We start from the raw sequence: 18,032 nt of genomic DNA, 5'->3' as shown, positions 1-18,032 counted from the left end.
AAAAAGACATGAGAGATGGAATAGATGTCGCATCGAACTCAATGGCAAAAGCATGCATGTATGGAGCCATTTCTTTGTTGCGCGAAAAAAAATGCATGAAGCCATTTAAAATTAACTAACGGCTAAACAACCAAAGAAAAAAAGCATGTAGGCATGTGGATTTTCAATGGAATGGACGGCTGAGAGATGCACGGAGAATCTCTTTTCTCCGTAAATATAGGATTACTCTTTAGCTATTTCCTGAGTTGCCTTGCCCGTTGAGGAGCGGTGCAGGCAGCTCTTCTCCTCGGCCCTCCTTCCCATCGCAGGAAAAAACGACCATACAAAACTCCGCCTCCTTCAGCCTTCTCCGTTCAAACCGCCCATCACCGGAAAACGCATTTTCTAGATCCTAACCCTCGATCGCTATGCGATCGCGGTCGCGGTCGTGCTCGGAGATGTCCATATCGCTATCGGCATCACCGTCGCCGGCGGAGCGGGAGGCGCTGCGCTTGCCGCGTTCACCGCCGGCGGCCGCGCCGCCGCCGCTGGTTGGGGCTCTTATTGAGTCGCTGTCATTCCGGAGCTGTGGGTTCGGCCGCGCCGCGTCCTCGGCGTTCGAGAAGGAGGACCTCCGCCTCCGGGTCGCGCTTCCGCAGCGCCTCCGCGACGCTCTGCACGCCGCGCTGAAGGCGAGGGACCCGTCGGCAGGCGCCTTCGCGTTGGAGGAAGCCCCGGGGGTCGGCACCGCGGCCAACCCCTGGTTCGCCCTTGCGCCCGAGGACGCTCCCGAGAACCCCCTGGTCGCGTTCGTCAACCCGCGTAGCGGCGGTCGCCTCGGCCCCGTCCTCAAGTCTCGCCTCCAGGAGCTCATTGGCGAAGACCAGGTCAAACCTCTGTCCCTCTCTCAGATGCTGCAGTAGTGTATGACTGTTTCGTGTTGCGTGGCGCTGCCTGTGAGAGGGCCATTTTATTTTATTTTAGGGATATGGAAACATGCGCACCACTACGTGTTGAGATGTTGGTCGTCCGGTGCTACGTGGAGCTGCGGTCGCGGTGCCGCGAATCCAGGCAGGCATGGTCACGTCAGGTCTGCTTCGGCGTAGCGTGGAACTCCACGACCACAACGTAACGTACTCAGGGCATGTACAATTATGTACAGTCAGCCGTCTGTAACTCTGACCACGTAGAAAAATAGATGACGTGGGGAAGAGAGAAACACAAAACTGATAAGGTCTGTCTGCAAAAATAACGACGGTCTTTTCTCATGCTAATCGCTGCTTATAGACGGCATATTTCCCATTGTACCGAGGCCGTCGCATATCGTGCGCCCGGATAGATCTCCTGCTCTAGGAATACAACTTTTCCCCCTTCCCGTGATTTTCCTTCTTCCTCGAACGAGCAGATTGAGCACGCTTTCTTCTCCATGACTTGTCAGTCCTCCAATTCTCTTTCTCCATCACGCCTCTCAATCGAACCAGGATGTGTTCGGCCTGTCTCCTGGTGCCATAGTGTGTCCTTTTTCAGCTCTTGAGATTGGGGCGCCAATTGACGCGAGTCTCTACGCCGTCAGTCGCCGGAGCCTCAGCAATCACCACGGCCGAGCACGCGGCCGCCGTTCCCCACACCACGCGGTCGTTTCATTGACTCAAGATCTCCTGACGCACAAGAAGCCATGGAACTATGCGGCTGCTGCCTCCGAATATGTTTAATTAGGCAAGTCTGATCAGGTCTGATGCAAACACATGGCAGCCCACAAGGAGATCATCTCAGTTGATTAGCTTTGATTTACAGGCCGTCAGTCGCCCTGTTGTACGTGCTGTCTACAATGTGGTGTATTAGGTGACATGGACAGACGGTACAGACGCTGGCCGACTGAACCAATGTACATCCGGGTGCTCCAGTCCGGGGCTTGGGAGGCTGCTCTTGGGTTCGGGATCCCGCTCTACGCCCATCTCTTCTCCTCCCCAGTCTCCCACCCCGAACAACTCTCTCCTCAACTCGTTCCCTTCTCCCCCGGTGCGCGTCGCCTCGCGCTTGCCGTCCACGCCCACGCCCACACTGTCAGGCTCGGACTCACGGAATTCCTCCTCGTGAACAACTCGCTCATCCGCGTCCACGCGGGTCTGCTCGGCCGCCTATCCGACGTGCACCTTCTTCTGCACTCCTCGGGTACTGGGGATCACGCTCATTACCTCGCACGCGAGGGCGGGGCGAGTCGCCGGTGCTCAGTCACTGTTCGACGGAATGCCTGCAAGGAATGTTGTGTGCCCTGGTGAATGGGTACGTGCAGGCGGGTGACGGGAGGGAGGCGCTGGGGTGTTCTCTCAAATGCAGGCCAAAGGTCCATAGAGATAAATCTTTGGCCTGGAGCAATTTTAGATGAGTTGCCCCGGAAGTTGATTTTTTTTTTTTGGAGAAGGAGGATCACCCCCGGCTTCTGAGCGTATCATCAATTTTAGAGAGTTTGTCTTTATCCAGCAGCAATTTTAGATGAGTTGCCCCGGAAGTTGATGCATGGGCGTATCATCAACATCATATTGCAGGACAGCAAGGGGAATATTTGGGTCGAGGGGTGGTGAAGTAGCCCATCTTGATGAGCTTGCAGGATTAGGCGTTGGAGGATGTCCGCTACCAGGATAAAAACATAGGGGCAGAGGGGGTCTCCCTGGCGGAGCCCATTTTTGCAGCTGATCCAATTGCCCGGCACCCCATTGGGCATGATAGCTGTTTTTCCTGAGGATAGTAGCGAGTTAATCCTAGCAACCCATTTGGGTGGGAAGCCCATGTGGATTAAGAGTTGTAGGAGGGGTTTCCCAAGCGATGGAATTGAAAGCTTTGCGGAAATCAAGTTTGAAGATCATCGTCGTGGCTATACGAGAATGGCAACAATTGAGCAGGTCAGCCGCATAGATAAAGTTTTCCGCAATGAAGCGGCCATTTATGAACCCTGTTTGGTCGTCCTGAATAAGGAGCGGTATCAGGGGTTCCAGTCTATTTGTGAGGAGCTTGGCAATGGCTTTTGGAGGGCAATTCTAAGGGGGGATGGGCCGGAAATCATTTTGCTGATCTGGCTACACTATCTTTCAGATGGAGGACCATGAAGGCGGTATTGAAACGATCAACACCTGGGTCTAGATTATGGAAAGCGCGGAAGAAAGGAATGATGGTCTGTTTCGTGGAGTGCCAATATTTTTCGGTAGAAGCAAGGGCCGAAACTGTCAGGTCCAGGGCTGGCATTTGGATTCATTTGGAGAAAAGCATCGTAGATTTCCTAATCAGAGAAGGGGTCATCAAGTGCTCGGAGCTGGGCCAGGGCCTCAGGGGTTTGGAGTAGAGATCTGACAAGGAGAAGTTCCAGCCATGAACTATGGTGGTCCGTATCAGATATCGGTAAAAGGAGTTTATAACAGAGGTCTTTTCATTGTGCGACGGTCTGGTGCAGTGCTTGACGGCGCTTGAGCAACGGCAGCTGACCCTGCCCCCACTGCCAGATTCCACCACGGCTGCAGCTGCCAGCCATGACTCCACCTCCGTGTCCCAAGCCCTCCTCCCCAGCGGCGACTCGCCCCTGGTGATTCCCCTCGCCAAAAGCACCTCTGGTGTCCCCTTATCCAGCGAGGGAATCGCCACCATCGCCGCCGGCGGAGCTCCACCCGCCGGGCAGATTGCCCACCCCCATCATCCCCTCACTTTCCTGCCTTCACCGTCTACTTCCCCTCGCAACACAACCCTGTGCAGACAGCTGCCAACCACCATCAGCGGCCAACACCTTTTAGCAACTCCAGCCATCTCCTTGCTCGCCACAGTCAACCCCTAACATCAATCTGGGCCACTTGGCACCCTCACCCTACACCCCAAATCCCGTCCCAATCTGTTCAAAAAAAAAAAAATCCGCCGCAATTTTGCTGCCCACCTACCAGCAACAGCCCTACCAGCAACAGCCCTACCATCAGCAGCAGCAGCAACCGTAGATTTTCGCAGCCACCTCTACCGCCTTCGCGCCTCCACCTGCCAAACGATTTCATATGCCGATTTGACCGCTCCCCCTCCACAACCCATCTAGGATCCACCCCGCCCATCACCTCCCTTCCGCCCCTACCTAACAATCACCTCGGATCAGGTTCTGGTTCAGGCATGCCTTACTTCCACAAGCTCGACTTCCCAACGCATGATGGTTCGCTCGATTCTCTTGGTTGGCTCAATAGGTATGAGCAGTTTTTTCGTGGACATTGCACGGACGAGGCTGACAAAGTCTAGCCTGCAGCCTACCACCTCTCCAGTGACACTTAGGGCATGTACAATGGTGGCATATGGATACATATGCCCCATGACAAGAAGTAATTTGAGGCATCTACATTAATTTTTTTCTCTCCAATGCAAGCTATCACTAGTGGGCCTCATTAAGAAATAGAAAATAAAAACTCTAGTACACATGCATCTCTACTTTTCACTCAACCTTTTTAGCTTTTGTCACCGGACCACATTTTTTCTCTTCAAGCACCCGCCTCCTGGAGAGGATCCCGCTTCCCTATCCGAACCTACTTTACGTCATATCCGATCCTACATGGCATGCGAGGCATCACCTTGAGGCTATGCATTGTACATGCCCTTAATTCTGGTACTTACAGCTCGAGCGGGATTTTGGCATGCCAAAATGGGAGCAATTCAAGGAAGCTTGCCGCGTTCAGTTTGGGCCGTCACTCCACACCAATCCCTTGGGCGAGTAGGCACAACTGCCATTCACTTCCTCGACTAGTGCTCATGTGCCACAACAATGAGCCATTAACACCGTCCCAACAACTGTTTCTGTGCACAGTAGGTCTGCCCTATGGTCTTCGCATTGACATCAAGCTTCAGCTTCCATCTGACCTCCACACCGCCTTCTCCCTCGCCAAGGCCTATGAGCAGCAGCGTTCCCTCCAACAACGTCACCGCACCAGCCTTCTGGTCCTACAGGGCACTTTTGCCCCTCCGATCTTCCTGCGGTCTATACATCTACAATACCTTCCCCACCAGCGCCACTAGCACATGTTTTGTCGTCAACCACTCCGGAGCCAACCCCGCCACGGCAGGTTCGGCGCCTCAATCCAGCAGAGTTTAGCAGAACGTAGTCCCCAAGGCCTTTGCTTTATCTGCGACGAGATTTATGTTTGGGGTCACCGGTGCGCGCGGCTCTTCTACAACCTACAACTTGCGGACAAGCTGTTTTTCAAGGAAGAGAGAGGTGTTATGTGGACCAGCCCATCAAACATGGAGTCTTATCCCTTAATTAGAGTCCTAGTTGATAAAGCATCTTTGTTAGTGAAGTGTCCAGTGGAGTCTTATATCACTTAATTAGAGTCCTAGTTGATTAAGCATCTTTGTTAGGAAAGAGTCCAGTCAGTTTAGAGATTGTATTAGAGTTTGAATAGATTTACGGGCTTGTTTGCCAAGTCTTGTCTATTATCTAAAGGGACCGGCCCCTCAATAAAGCAGAGAAGAATATTGTCGTTTACTTTTATCTACTTTTCAGTAATTAGGCTTAGGTCAGTAGTAGATTCTTCCATATATGCAGCCATGCTGTTATTATCGTCAATAGATGTTCATGTTCATTTCTGATAAAAAATAATATATACTACAGAGGTATATTAACCTTGCGGATATAACAATATTAATCTGCATTAGGGTGATCCAGTGTACAAATATGAACCTTGTTGATGGACTTAGCTGGAAAAGATCCTTGTCCATTGTTACAGTGATACCATGCTTACACGATTATGGCACTGCTAGCAAGTAATGAACTGCGGAAGTTCGGTAGATGTTGAACCATTGTTCAGGGAGCTGCTGGCGCAAGAAGATGGTGAACAAGTATGTAGAGGAAACAACTGAATAGTTGAAACATAAGAGAAATCGGAAACTTAATATGCTTATTCTGGCACAAATTTATCGTTTTCGTTGGGTAAGAGAAACAGTGTACACACACGCGTGCACAATAGGTACATAGAGTACCCCATATATATATGTACCCCATGCACGCACGCACACACACAGTGTTTGCGCATGGGTTACTAAAATATGTCCAAGGTTTTTCTCTGCCGAGGAAAATGGGAAATGTTAGTTCTCACGACTGACACAACTGCATTGATGATTCTGATGACAGATACAGAACACTGCAATAGCCTTTCACTTTACGCTCTGAATTGCATAAAAGCCTTTTCATTTTGTATGAATCTGAATTGGCTTTATTGTGCACAGTAGAGTTTTATTTACTGTGGCTTGACCTCCATCCTTAAGAATCTATTGTTTTCTATTGGGGGGGGGGGGGGGGGGGGGGGGGGGAAGCAGTGGCGGAGCTACCATAAAAAGGTTGGGCGGGCCAGACACTGCAAAGTGTGCTACCAAACTGCAATGTTATGGGCTGGGCTTCCTATAAAATGTTTTTTCCCTTCAGTCCTGGGCGGGCCATGGCCTATCTGGCCTTGCTGTAGCTCCACCGGTGGGTGCAAGTATCTCAGTATAGTGGCAGGATATAACCTAAATTAGAAAACTCTCACCTTTCTGCTTCCTGTATATGTTCTGCTCTGTTGCTGGAACTTGGATCAGCACTCTTTGTACTTATATTCTGGTTGAGTCTGGGAATATTGATCAACATGCCATATCTTCAATTTTTTTGAACTGCTGCATCTTGAAAGGCAGAAATATACCTTTCCAAAAAGACAGAAATACTAAGCAGTTTTGTTACTGACGCCAGCTTTTATGACTCCAGGTTTTCGATATTACGGTCGTTAAGCCATCTGCATTTGTGGAATATGGATTGGGTTGTTTGGAGCAACTTGCTGATTCTGGGGATCATAGTGCAAGATCAGTTCGCAATAACCTGAGAGTCATGGTAACTTAACAACTAAACACCATTACATCAGTTGTGTGGCATATAACTCGTAGTTTTTTTGTCAGATTTAAGGTCAAATTAGCCTTGATTCAATGGGGCCTTACCTTTTAGGAAGGAAGGAGTATTATACTATTCGATTCTTAAGTATTTTGAGTTGAAAAGAAGAAATAATCTGACTAAAATTATGACGGGAAGTATATTGTTTCACTGTTCCATGCAATGCCGTACACAGTAGTCAGCAATACCCTTCTCATTTTCCCCAATGATTTCTGAATACTTACTGTGCTTAACGTACCTAGGTAGCAGGAGGTGATGGTACAGTAGGTTGGGTGCTGGGATGCTTAGGAGAACTATATGTGCAGAACCGGGGACCGGTTCCTCCAGTTGCTGTCATACCCCTTGGAACAGGAAATGATCTTTCCAGGAGTTTTGGTTGGGTAAAAGATGTCTTTCTTTTGTTCTTACAGTCTTCCTGTGATACTTACTCGGAATTTTCATCACTTAACTGTTATTTTCAGGGTGGTTCATTTCCTTTCTCATGGAAAGCAGCTGCTAAACGATCTCTCTACAAGGCTATTTTGGGCACAGTTTCATGTTTAGACAGGTCACTCTTGTTTATTTAATAGTGAAGTTTTTAAGATCTTCTACATTGGTAGGAACTTGTACCCTACCAGGCCTGGGGCGTAAGCAGTAAGGGAAGGAGGGAGCTGGGTGAGGTAATGAGCGGCCGCGCCGGCGGTTGGGCACCGTCGCGGAAGAGGAGGGAGATGGCGGCGGCGGCTAGGGTTCCGGCTCCTCTGGGAGCCGGGCAATAGAGATAATAATCTTCTTATTGCTTAATTCCAAAAAGAGTCTTACAGCCTATATTTATAACCTAGATAACTTGCAGAAGAATTAACCTAAGATAACTTGCATAAGAATTAACCTAAGATAACTTGTGGGCTAAGATTGCCCGGTGGGCCTAGCTAAACCGGCCATAACACTTCTCCCCGCCTGCACAAACAGCTCGTCCTCGAGCTGTAAGGTGGGGAAGTGCTTGCGGAACTCCTGGAGGTGATCAACCAGCGTCAAACACCTTCTCGACAGCTGGGGCGGCCAGGTCGGCGGCGACGGTGTCCTCCGGAATGTAGTCTGCAACCTCCAGGTAGAAGAGTCGCGGGCAGGCATGGCCGGGCGTGTAGGGCTCGTCGTAGTTGAAGCACAACCCTTGGCGGCGACGCTCGAGTAGCTCGGCTGATGTGAGCCGGCGGAACGGCCGCGCTGCGGTCGCGACGAGGGGTGCCGCAGAAGCCTGCGCAGGCCGACCCTGTGCGGAATCCGGCCCGGGTAGCAACCCAGCGGTCCGGGACGGTGATTCCTGCTAGATGGCCACCGCGGGCGTAGTACATGGCCGACTGGAGATCCTGGGGTCCCCGAAGCTCCACGTCCACGCGGATGTGATCCGGAAGTCCACCGACAAAGAGGTCGGCCCGCTGCTGCGCTGTTACACCCGACGCATGGCATGCCAGGGCCTGGAAACGGTCGGCGTAGTCTTGCACCGTGGAGGTGAAGGGAAGGCGGCCGAGCTCTGCCTGGCGGCTCCCACGAACCGGAGGCCCAAAGCGAAGGAGGCAAAGCTCGCGGAAGCGCTCCCAAGGGGGCATGGCGCCCTCGTCCTGCTCGAGGGCGTAATACCAGGTCTGTGCCGCGCCGCGGAGGTGGTACGAGGCGAGCCAGGTACGCTCCGATGCGAGGATGCGCTGCCCGCGAAAGAACTGGTCGCATTGGTTGAGCCAGTTGAGGGGGTCCTCCGTGCCATCATAGGTGGCGAAGTCGATCTTGGCGAACCGCGGCGGTGTCTGGGTCGGAGCGCCGTGTCGAGCTGGCTCGGAGGTGCGGAGCAGCGAGGCGGGTGGCGCCTAGTCGGAGTACTCCGGGTAGGGACCGGCAGAACCAGATGCCCCCCCGAACTGCGGGAACGGAGTCTGCTGTTCGGGGGCCGTGGTGTAGACTGGCAAAGACGAAGGCCCAGCCACCCACGCTGGAAGTGGCGACGGGGAGGACGGTAACCGGACCTGATGAATCGGGAGGCCGGTCGGCAAGGGTGCCCCTGAGCTAGGCAGGGGCGGTCCCGGTGGTTGTAGCGTCGGTGGCGGGGGATGGGCTGGGGCGTCGGTGGCCGCGGGGGGGGGGGGGGGGGGGGGGGGGGGGGGGGGGGGGGGGGGGGGGGGGGGGGGGGGGGGGGGGGGGGGGGGGGGGGGGGGGGGGGGGGGGGCGGCAAGCACCACAGAGGGGCCGCGGCCGGCGTGGTCCCGCTGGGGTGTCCCACCAGGAACGGCAGCAGGGGCTGCCCGGTGCAAGTCGGCGCGGAGAACGGTTGCAGCTGTCCGGTGGCCGCCGCCTGCGGCATCTGCTGGAGCGGCCAAGGGCCCGAAGACGGCGTCGGCGCCAGGGGCCAGAGGGGCGCCGTGGCAGCCGGAGGGCCGCCCGGTGGAGCCGCTTGGAGCGGCAGCATCAGAGGGGCGCCGTACGGGGAGACGCCCTGGGCCGGCCACGGCGTGTGGCCGTAGGCGGCAGCGGCCGCCGTCGGCAGGGGCATGTAGGGCCCGGCCGCGTACTGCTGTTGCTGCAGGTGGAGGCTCTGGACGGCGGTGACGAGGTCCCGCAGGGTGGCCGTGACTTGCTCCGGGGTGAAGACGGCAGACGGCGGTGGCGCAGGAGGAATCGTGGAGGACGGCGTGGCCAGGGTTGCGGTGGAGACGGGGGCCGCCAGCGCGGTTGACCCATAACAAATAAGGACGGGGGCCGCCAGACGGGGGCCACTACCCATAACAAATAAGGACTAACATTGTCCTTGAAATGTACACTTCTCTTTCCAAATGTGTGGGTTTCAGACATGAATACGATCTCCGGTACACAGTTGACCATCACATTTTGATACTTGTATATTAGCAGAAGTTATAAAAATATATAACTGCTTGAAGTACTTTTGACGATAAATCTACTAATTTCACATGAAAAACGAAGTTACAAAATTGTGATTGCATCCATTCCTGAATGACATCTATTTGGGAAATGAGGTAGTTACTGTCATGTGGGGTGCCCACTACTAGTCCTTGGATTATACTCCCTCTGTAAAGAAATATAAGAGTGTTTAGATCACTACTTTAGTGATCTAAACACTTATATTTATTTACGGAGGGAGTACCAATTGTGATACATTGTAAGTGATTAATGTTAGCCTAAACTGCGAGTGCTCAGGGTTGAGCTGCGAGTGCTCGGGACTAGGAAAGGATCGTCGTGTGGACTAGCACGAGAGAGACACTGGATCTTGGTGAGTGAAGCTTGAATGCCATTTTCTTGCTAATGAAGAAGATACATGTCCTTTTATAGGACTAGTTACGTACTGGTTAGCACAAAAGTTTGCTAGTAGTACTTGTGTGAACATGGAATCAAAAATCCTAGCCGCACTACCCTGACTACTATCCTGAGTTGTATCCTATCCTGACGTGCTGCAGGTTATCCTATGCAGCCTATTTTTGACTTTGTTGCTCTTTGTTCACACTAGCTGTGCAGGAGACAGGGTTTAGTCCACAGTTAATCCAAACAGTCTTCATGGAATTTCCCATGTTAGTAAGATCCTAGTGATTTATCCTACGACATGATCATAGCTAACACCCTCTTTAAAAAGAGAGAATCACATCTAGTGACTTTTAGTAGTGGTGAACACTCTAGCCAGATTGATTTCATCCTCTCGAGAAGAAAAGACAGGCGTGCGTGTTTAGACTGTAAGGTGATACATGGAGAGAGTGTTGTCCCTCAGCATAAGCTTGTGGTTGCTGACTTCCGCTTCCGGATTCGTCTCCAGCGGGATAGGCGTGCCAGAGTCACTAGAACGTAGTGGAAGCTCAAGGGGGAGGTAGCTCAGACGTTCAAGGAGAGGGCCATTAAGGAGGGCCCTTGGGAGGAAGGAGGGGATGCGAACAATATGTGGATGAAGATGGCAACTTGCATTCTAAGGTGGCCTCAGAGTAGTTTGGAGTGTCCAGGGGAGGTAGAAGCGAAGCTAAAGATACTTGGTGGTGGAATCATGATGTCCAGAAGGCTATTAAGGAGAAGAAATATTGTTTCAGACGCCTATACCTAGATAGGAGTGCAGACAACATAGAGAACTACAAGATGGCAAAGAAGGCCGCTATGCGAGCTGTGAGTGAAGCAAGGAGTCGGACATATGAGGACCTCTACTAGCGCTTAGGCATGAAGGAAGGCGAAAGGGACATCTATAAGATGGCCAAGATCCGAGAGAGGAAGACGAGGGATGTTGACCAAGTCAAATGCATCAAGGACGGAGCAGACCAGCGCCTGGTGAAGGACGAGGAGATTAAGCATAGATGGCGGGAGTACTTCGACAAGTTGTTCAATGGGGAAAAAATGAAAGCTCTACCATTGAACTGGACGACTCCTTTGATAATACCAACTCTACCATTGAACTGGACGATTCCTTTGATGATACCAGCTCTATCATTGAACTGGACGACTCCTTTGATGATACCAGCAGGCGTTTTGTGCGGCGAATCCAGGAGTCTTGAGGTCAAGTAGGCTTTAAAAAGGATGAAAGGAGGCAAGGCGATGGGTCCTGATTGTATCCCCATTGAGGTGTGGAGAGGCCTTAGGGACATAGCGATAGTATGGCTAACCAAGCTTTTCAACCTCATTTTTCGGGCAGACAAGATGCTGGAATAATGGAGACGGAGAATATTAGTACCAATCTTCAAGGACAAGGGGACGTTCAGAGTTGTACTAATTACCATGGAATTAAGCTGATGAGCCATACAATGAAGCTATGGGAGAGTCACTGACGCTTAAGAAGAATGACAAGTGTGACCAAAAATCAGTTTTGGTTTCATGCCTGGGAGGTCGACCATGGAAGCCATTTTTTTGGTACGACAACTTATGGAGAGATACAGGGAGCAAAAGAAGGACCTGCATATGTGTTCATTGACTTAGAGAAGGCCTATGATAAGATACCGCGGAAGGTCATGTGGTGGGCCTTGGAGAAACACAAAGTCCCAACAAAGTTCATTACCCTCATCAAGGACATGCGTGATAATGTTGTGACAAGTGTTCGAACAAGTGATGGCGACACTGCTGAGTTTCCAATTAAAATAGGACTGCACCAGGGGTTAGCTTTGAGCCCTTATCTTTTTGCTTTGGCGACGGATGAGGTCACAAGGGATATACAAGGAGATATCCCGTGGTGTATGCTCTTTGCGGATGATGTGGTGCTAGTCGATGATAGTTAGACAGGGGTCAATAGGAAGTCTGAGCTTTGAAGACAAACCTTGGAATCGAAAGGTTTTAGACTTAGTAGAACTAAAACCGAGTACATGAGGTGCGGTTTCAGTACTACTAGGCACCAGGAGGAGGAGGTTAGCCTTGATGGGCAGGTGGTGCCTCGGAAGGACACCTTTTGATATTTGGGGTCAATGCTGCAGAAGGATGGGGATATTGATGAAGATGTGAATCATCGAATCAAAACCGGATGGATGAAGTGACGCGAAGCTTCTGGCATTATCTGTGACGAGAGTGCCACACAAGCTAAAAGGCAAGTTCTATAGGATGGTGATTCGGATTGCAGTGTGGGCCAACTAAAAGGCGGCATTTTCAACAATTAAGTGTGGCGGAGATGAGCATGTTGAGATGGATGTGTGGCCACACGAGGAAGGACCGAGTCCGGAATGATTATATACGAGATAGAGTTGGGGTAGCACTGATTGAATAGAAGCTTGTCCAACATCGTCTGAGGTGGTTTGGGTATATTCAGCGCAGGCCTCCAAAAGCTCCAGTGCATAGCGGACGGCTAAAGCGTGCTGATAATGTCAAGAGAGGTTGGGGTAGACCGAACCTGACATGGGAGGAGTCCGTAAAGAGAGATCTGAAGGACTGGAGTATCACCAAAGAACTAGCCATGGACAGGGGTGTGTGGAAACTTGCTATCCAGGTGCGAGAACCATCAGTTGGTCAAGATCTTATGGGTTTCACCTCAAGCCTACCCCAACTTGTTTGGGACTAAAGGCTTTGTTGTTGTTGTTGTTAGTAAGATCCTGGTGATTTGTCAAGTCTGTATTCGATGGTCCTGTTTTATGATGCCAACTGCAGCTGCTGATAATACACATTGGCTGTTTTTTGGGGGAGAGGGGGTGTTACTCTAGTTTAACATAGCATGCTGTGATTGAAATGCCAGATAGTCATAGCTATCATGAAAGATTCCATGTACTACCTCTGTAACTTCTTATAAGACGTTTTTTGAGTCTATGACAGTGTCAAAAAACGTCTTATATTAAGTTACAGAGGGAGTACGTATTAATGCCTTAATGGTTTTCTTTATATGAAAGCTTATCGCAGAACTCGCTACATGATGTTTCCTTCTTTAGTAGGTATGGTCTGTACTTCCAGAATTGTTCACTTCCAGTTTCTCAGTAGCATAGTTTCCTTGTGCAGTTGGCACATCGTCGTTTCTATGCCAGAAGAAGGAGAAGAACAAGAACTGGATCTTCCCCACTCCCTTAGGCACCTCGGAGAGTGTACATTTTATGATGTACTGCTTATAGACTATCTTCTAGCAATTCATCAATCCAATGCAGTTTATTTTCGCACACTCCGATCCACATGAATGCAATAATATGTCCTGCAGGATGGCACTGCTGAGGGAGAGTTGGCTGAGACAGTTTGTTGCTTTGACGGCGTCTTCTACAATTACTTCAGCATAGGTACTTTCTTTCTTGACTTGATAACTTCTAGCTGCATTGCTTGTATTTGTCTTCATTATTTAAGAATGTATTTCCTAGTATCCCCTAAATATTATTTTTAGGTTATGCTCTTATTTGGAATAATCTTGGTTATATATCTATTTTTTTCTCAAGAAAATGCAAAAGCCTTGAGTTTCCATGCGGTTGTCTAGACGGAGTGACACGTTTGATGAAACTAGTCCACGAAGGCGTCCCCCCATTGGGGTGGCACGCCGTTGAGCGCAACCCAGAGAGCACCTCGTGCCACACGCACACGATAAGGAGCAGTGTGAGGAGATGAGCCATCGTCTCCTTCGAGTGATCACAGAGTATGCAGCACGCCGCATGTTGCAGGCCCCAGCATGCGCTCTGCTCTCCAGCAGTGACTCTTCGACACTGAGAGTGTTGGGTCCGGAGAGGCTGAAAGATGGACCCTGCGCACCAACCGTCCAGTCTGGATGTACTGCTAAAGGGTTATCACGACTCAAAGCCCTCTGTCTCCGAGATCCATCAGCGGCCGGCTTGGCCTCACTGACGGTCCGCTACCCTGAGACCAAAAAAAAGAAGCTCAGGCGCCGCGCAATCTCTGATATGGTGCGACCATCAAGCAAGCGATTCTTCTAGAATAAGGCAGTAGTTTTCTTGCCAGCCACCATTTTATTGGATGCGGTGAACACCTCACGCTCATCACAGGAGAATTGCAGGTCGAGGCCCCTCCAAGGATGGAGGGGATCGGTGCACGTCCACCACAACCAACGGACCCTTAGGCTTATCGCCGTTCTGCCAAGGTAACACCCAAATCTCCCAAGCGAAGGGGCCTGCATACCTTGAACCAGTTGACGTGGCAATGGTCGCACTGTGTAGCCACCCTGCCCAGCCAAAGGAAGCCTCTCAGGATTTTGTCAATCTGTTTCTTGGTCTTCTTGTTCAAGCCGAGGACCACCATCTGGTGCAAAGGCATGGTAGCCAGAACTGACTTGACCAAGGTGAGACGTCTCCCCTTGGCCATCATGGAGGCCTTTCACGTGGGAAGGCGGTCCGCAATCCTGTCAACCAAGTGTTGGAGTGCCTCGCTCGACAACCTCCTCAACACGAGAGGTATCCTGAGGTGCTTGATCAAGGTGGCACTCCATAACCGATGCTGCCTCTAGGGCGTTGTTGGGGCCCTCGCTGTCAGATCTGGAGGTGCTAGGCGACGGAGCTACTCGAATTCCTTGGCCTTGGCCAGCAACCTGTTGAGAGTCTCAATCATCAACACAAGCAACATCAAGGAAAGCGAGTCACCCTGTCTCAGACCCTTGTTGTGCCAAACCACCAGAACCGGCTTGCCGTTGAGCATCACCCTCATGCTACTCAAGGACAAGATGATGACAATTCACTCGTGGGTTATATATCTTTTAGTGTCTTCTTCTAAGTGAAATAATCTTGTTTGCTAAAAGAAACGCGTTTGATATCCACCTTCATATATTTATTCATATGTATTAACAAATCTGTTGCAAATCATTCTAAGGTTGAGGAAACTTTTTTTTAACATGTCACGGCGGGTGGTGGTGGGGATCCCCACCTGAATATGATCTCTATTCAAAGAAAATGATCCATTTTATGAGGGAAACCAGGTCAAAAACCGTGATCCGGTTTACGAGGAAGACCGGATCGAAAACCTTGATCCAGTTTATAAGGAAAACCGGACCCAAAAAACATACAGCCCCCAGCTCACTTAAACCCCACATGTCAGTGGCAGCGAAAAGGGGCCTCTTAGCCAGGATCCGCAAACAAAGGGGGTTATCGTCAATTCCCCCCATGCGAGAAAGAGGAGATTACCGGGTTGCCGAGAATGAAAAACATCAACTGAGGAGAGCTGGAGGTGAGTCGGCATGGAATTGCCGAGTCAGCAAGCTGACCACCGAGATGTAGAAGGCAGGAGAACGCCACCAAGGTGGACGCGGCGTCTGCAGACGTCGTCGTTGTCCGCCGGCAAGGATTGCTCCGGCCTCCACATCAACCAAACGACTCAACCCCACCGAGCAACGCGCAGAGAAGCAGCACCAGTGGACGGATCAGGAGCAGAGCATTTGGCAAATTTGGATCCGAGGGATGATGCCGTTGGTGGACACGAGCCATCCAGAGAGGGCGGTGGGGGTCGACGTGGGCATGCTGGGCGGCACCGTGGTAATGAAGAGGAGAGGTGGATGGGTGCTCGAGGCTGCACGATGGAGAGGTGGGGGCGCAGCCAACCCGCAAAGCATCAGGCGCCGAGAGGCGCATAAAGTGCAGGCTACGCGAAGAGGGCGGCCAGCTCCAATGAGCAGGCCCGGGGGCGCAACCACCAGCGCGAGCGCCGCACGGGGGCGCCAGGAAGCGGAGGTGGTCGAGACTGGACGCACACGGGCGCGCGATGGAGGCGTAGTGAGTGGGCGAGCGGGAGGTGGAGAGCAGCGAGCAGAGCTGGAGCGGAAGAAGCGGAGGTGGACGACGCTGGACGCGCACGGGGGCGCTTCGAGACCGGAGGGAGAGGGGCGAGCATGAAGTGGAGCGCCGCACGGGGACGCGTCGAGGTTGGGGCTGTGGATCTGGATCTGGCTGATTGGAGCTGAGAGAGGGAGAAAAAGAGCACGGACCCGAGCCGCGAGCGTCCTCGCCGCGTCCGTCCGCCTTGGGGCTTTGCCCTTGGCTCATTATCTTCTAAAATAGTCGATCATATATATTTATATTGTTCTTGCGTGATACGTTTGTACATGTTTATGCTGTTTCATAATAAGTGAAAGTAATAACACAATTTTTAGTACTATCCTCGAAATAATGAGATGAATAATCTTCTTGTGTTATACATACGTGGAGCTTGTTTTGTTGTTACCATATGATGTTTGTTGTATCTAATTTGTCTATGGCGTAGGAATCTTTCAGAACGAAAACATGCATTCACTGTGCACTTTATTTGAAAACGCAGGGATGGATGCTCAAGTGGCTTACGGATTTCACCAACTACGTGATGAAAAGCCATTCCTTGCCAGTGGTCCTTTATCTAATAAGGTATGCAACTTAGTGAAGCCCCTGCCTTCACTAAATAATGGGAATTCCACAGCTCCTCGGCCTAAACTTTCTGATATAACATTGCATGTTCAAGTTTTATGTCCTTTTAGGTTCTATATATACGGGAAAGTATCCGGTGCTCCCAGCCTTGGAGTACTCCCGGTACTCCAATGTCAATAAACATTTTTTTTAATATTTCAAAAAATTCCGAAAAAAATTATGAATGTTCATAATGAATGTGACTACAAGCCCTAAAAGTTTCAGGTCCAAACTCGGATCACACATTGAGAAACAAAAATGTGAAATCTAGGATGAATAGTGTAAAGAAGAGACAAAAGCAACATTGATACTATTCAGATCTGTATTTTTCTTTTTTGTTTCTCAATGTGCATTTCGATGTTGGACCTAAATATTTTATGGGATGTAGTGACATTCCTTGTGAACATTCTCATTTTTTTCCGGAATTTTTTGAAACATTTAAAAATGCTTTTTGACATTGGAGCACTGGGAGTACCCCAAGGCTGGGAGCACTGGATACTTTCCCATCCATGATAGTGTTTGTTTCATGTGATATCCAGTATTGGCAGTGTAGTTTTCCAGTGCGAACCAAAGAGTCTAGTCTAGGTCTTCAGGAAGAAATATAACAACTGTAACTCGGAAGGCATATGCTGAAAAGCAATAGTCTGATCCTGCACACTGGAGTGCTCGAAGGAAGCATCAACACCAATATGATTTGGTGAGCTCATGCTTCATATGGCCACACGCAATACTGATAGCACATCCACTGTCTGACAAGAGAGTAGTTGTAGTGACAGAAACACCAAAATCCACAAGCAGACATAATAACAGTCATCTCTGCTGTTAAAAGAGCCATAGCTCACAACTCGGGATTTGAAATCGAACGAGAAACTGCAGTATGTTTCTTCTGTCTTCAAGGCAATGAGAGAACCACTAAGAAAAACACAGTTAGCAGAAAGGGACCGACGATCTGAATGATTGCTAGCCCGAGTGGCATGTGAATAGGCCTGAAACTGGAACGAACTGAAGCATGGGAAGAAGAGATGGCGAGAGATAGTCCCATGATGATATCATAGAAGACGAAGGAGGTGACAGTAGTTGGCTGAAGTGGGAGCATAAATGAACCGACTCAGAATGTAAACGAGATAGGAAAGGTTTAGACGAGTGACAACTAGATAGACAGGACTCCCAACAAGTTGACAGTAGCGTGTCGGATCATACAAAGACTGACCGTCAGAAGCCCAAAGGTGGACATTGTGCTCCATCTGAGTCTCAACAGTGTGTTGTGTGCTCATCAGTAAGGGCAACACGAGCAAGAAGATCATGGATATAATTCTTTTGGGAAATAAAGAAGTCATCAGAGATAG

The 18,032-nt window shown here is 50.4% G+C and overlaps 1 protein-coding gene across 2 annotated transcripts in view; it reads left to right on the top strand.

The window, feature by feature from the left end:
* The first annotated feature begins 243 nt into the window (after positions 1 to 243).
* The window catches only part of LOC125519458 (diacylglycerol kinase 4-like), a 35,417-nt gene continuing 17,628 nt past the window's right edge, over positions 244 to 18,032 (top strand). The window contains exons 1-7 of one of the 2 annotated variants that reach the window (XM_048684262.1): positions 244 to 866; positions 6,728 to 6,850; positions 7,150 to 7,287; positions 7,369 to 7,454; positions 13,331 to 13,427; positions 13,524 to 13,599; positions 16,565 to 16,647. In XM_048684262.1, the coding sequence (XP_048540219.1) occupies positions 408 to 866; positions 6,728 to 6,850; positions 7,150 to 7,287; positions 7,369 to 7,454; positions 13,331 to 13,427; positions 13,524 to 13,599; positions 16,565 to 16,647 (1,062 nt within the window). In that variant the 5' untranslated portion in view covers positions 244 to 407. The remainder of the gene's footprint in view (positions 867 to 6,727; positions 6,851 to 7,149; positions 7,288 to 7,368; positions 7,455 to 13,330; positions 13,428 to 13,523; positions 13,600 to 16,564; positions 16,648 to 18,032) is intronic. The other variant, XM_048684261.1, reaches the window with a different exon arrangement.

Source organism: Triticum urartu, chromosome 7 (genome assembly GCF_003073215.2).
Source record: "Triticum urartu cultivar G1812 chromosome 7, Tu2.1, whole genome shotgun sequence".
NCBI lineage: Eukaryota > Viridiplantae > Streptophyta > Magnoliopsida > Poales > Poaceae > Triticum > Triticum urartu.
This window is presented reverse-complemented; position numbering and strand designations above follow the sequence as displayed.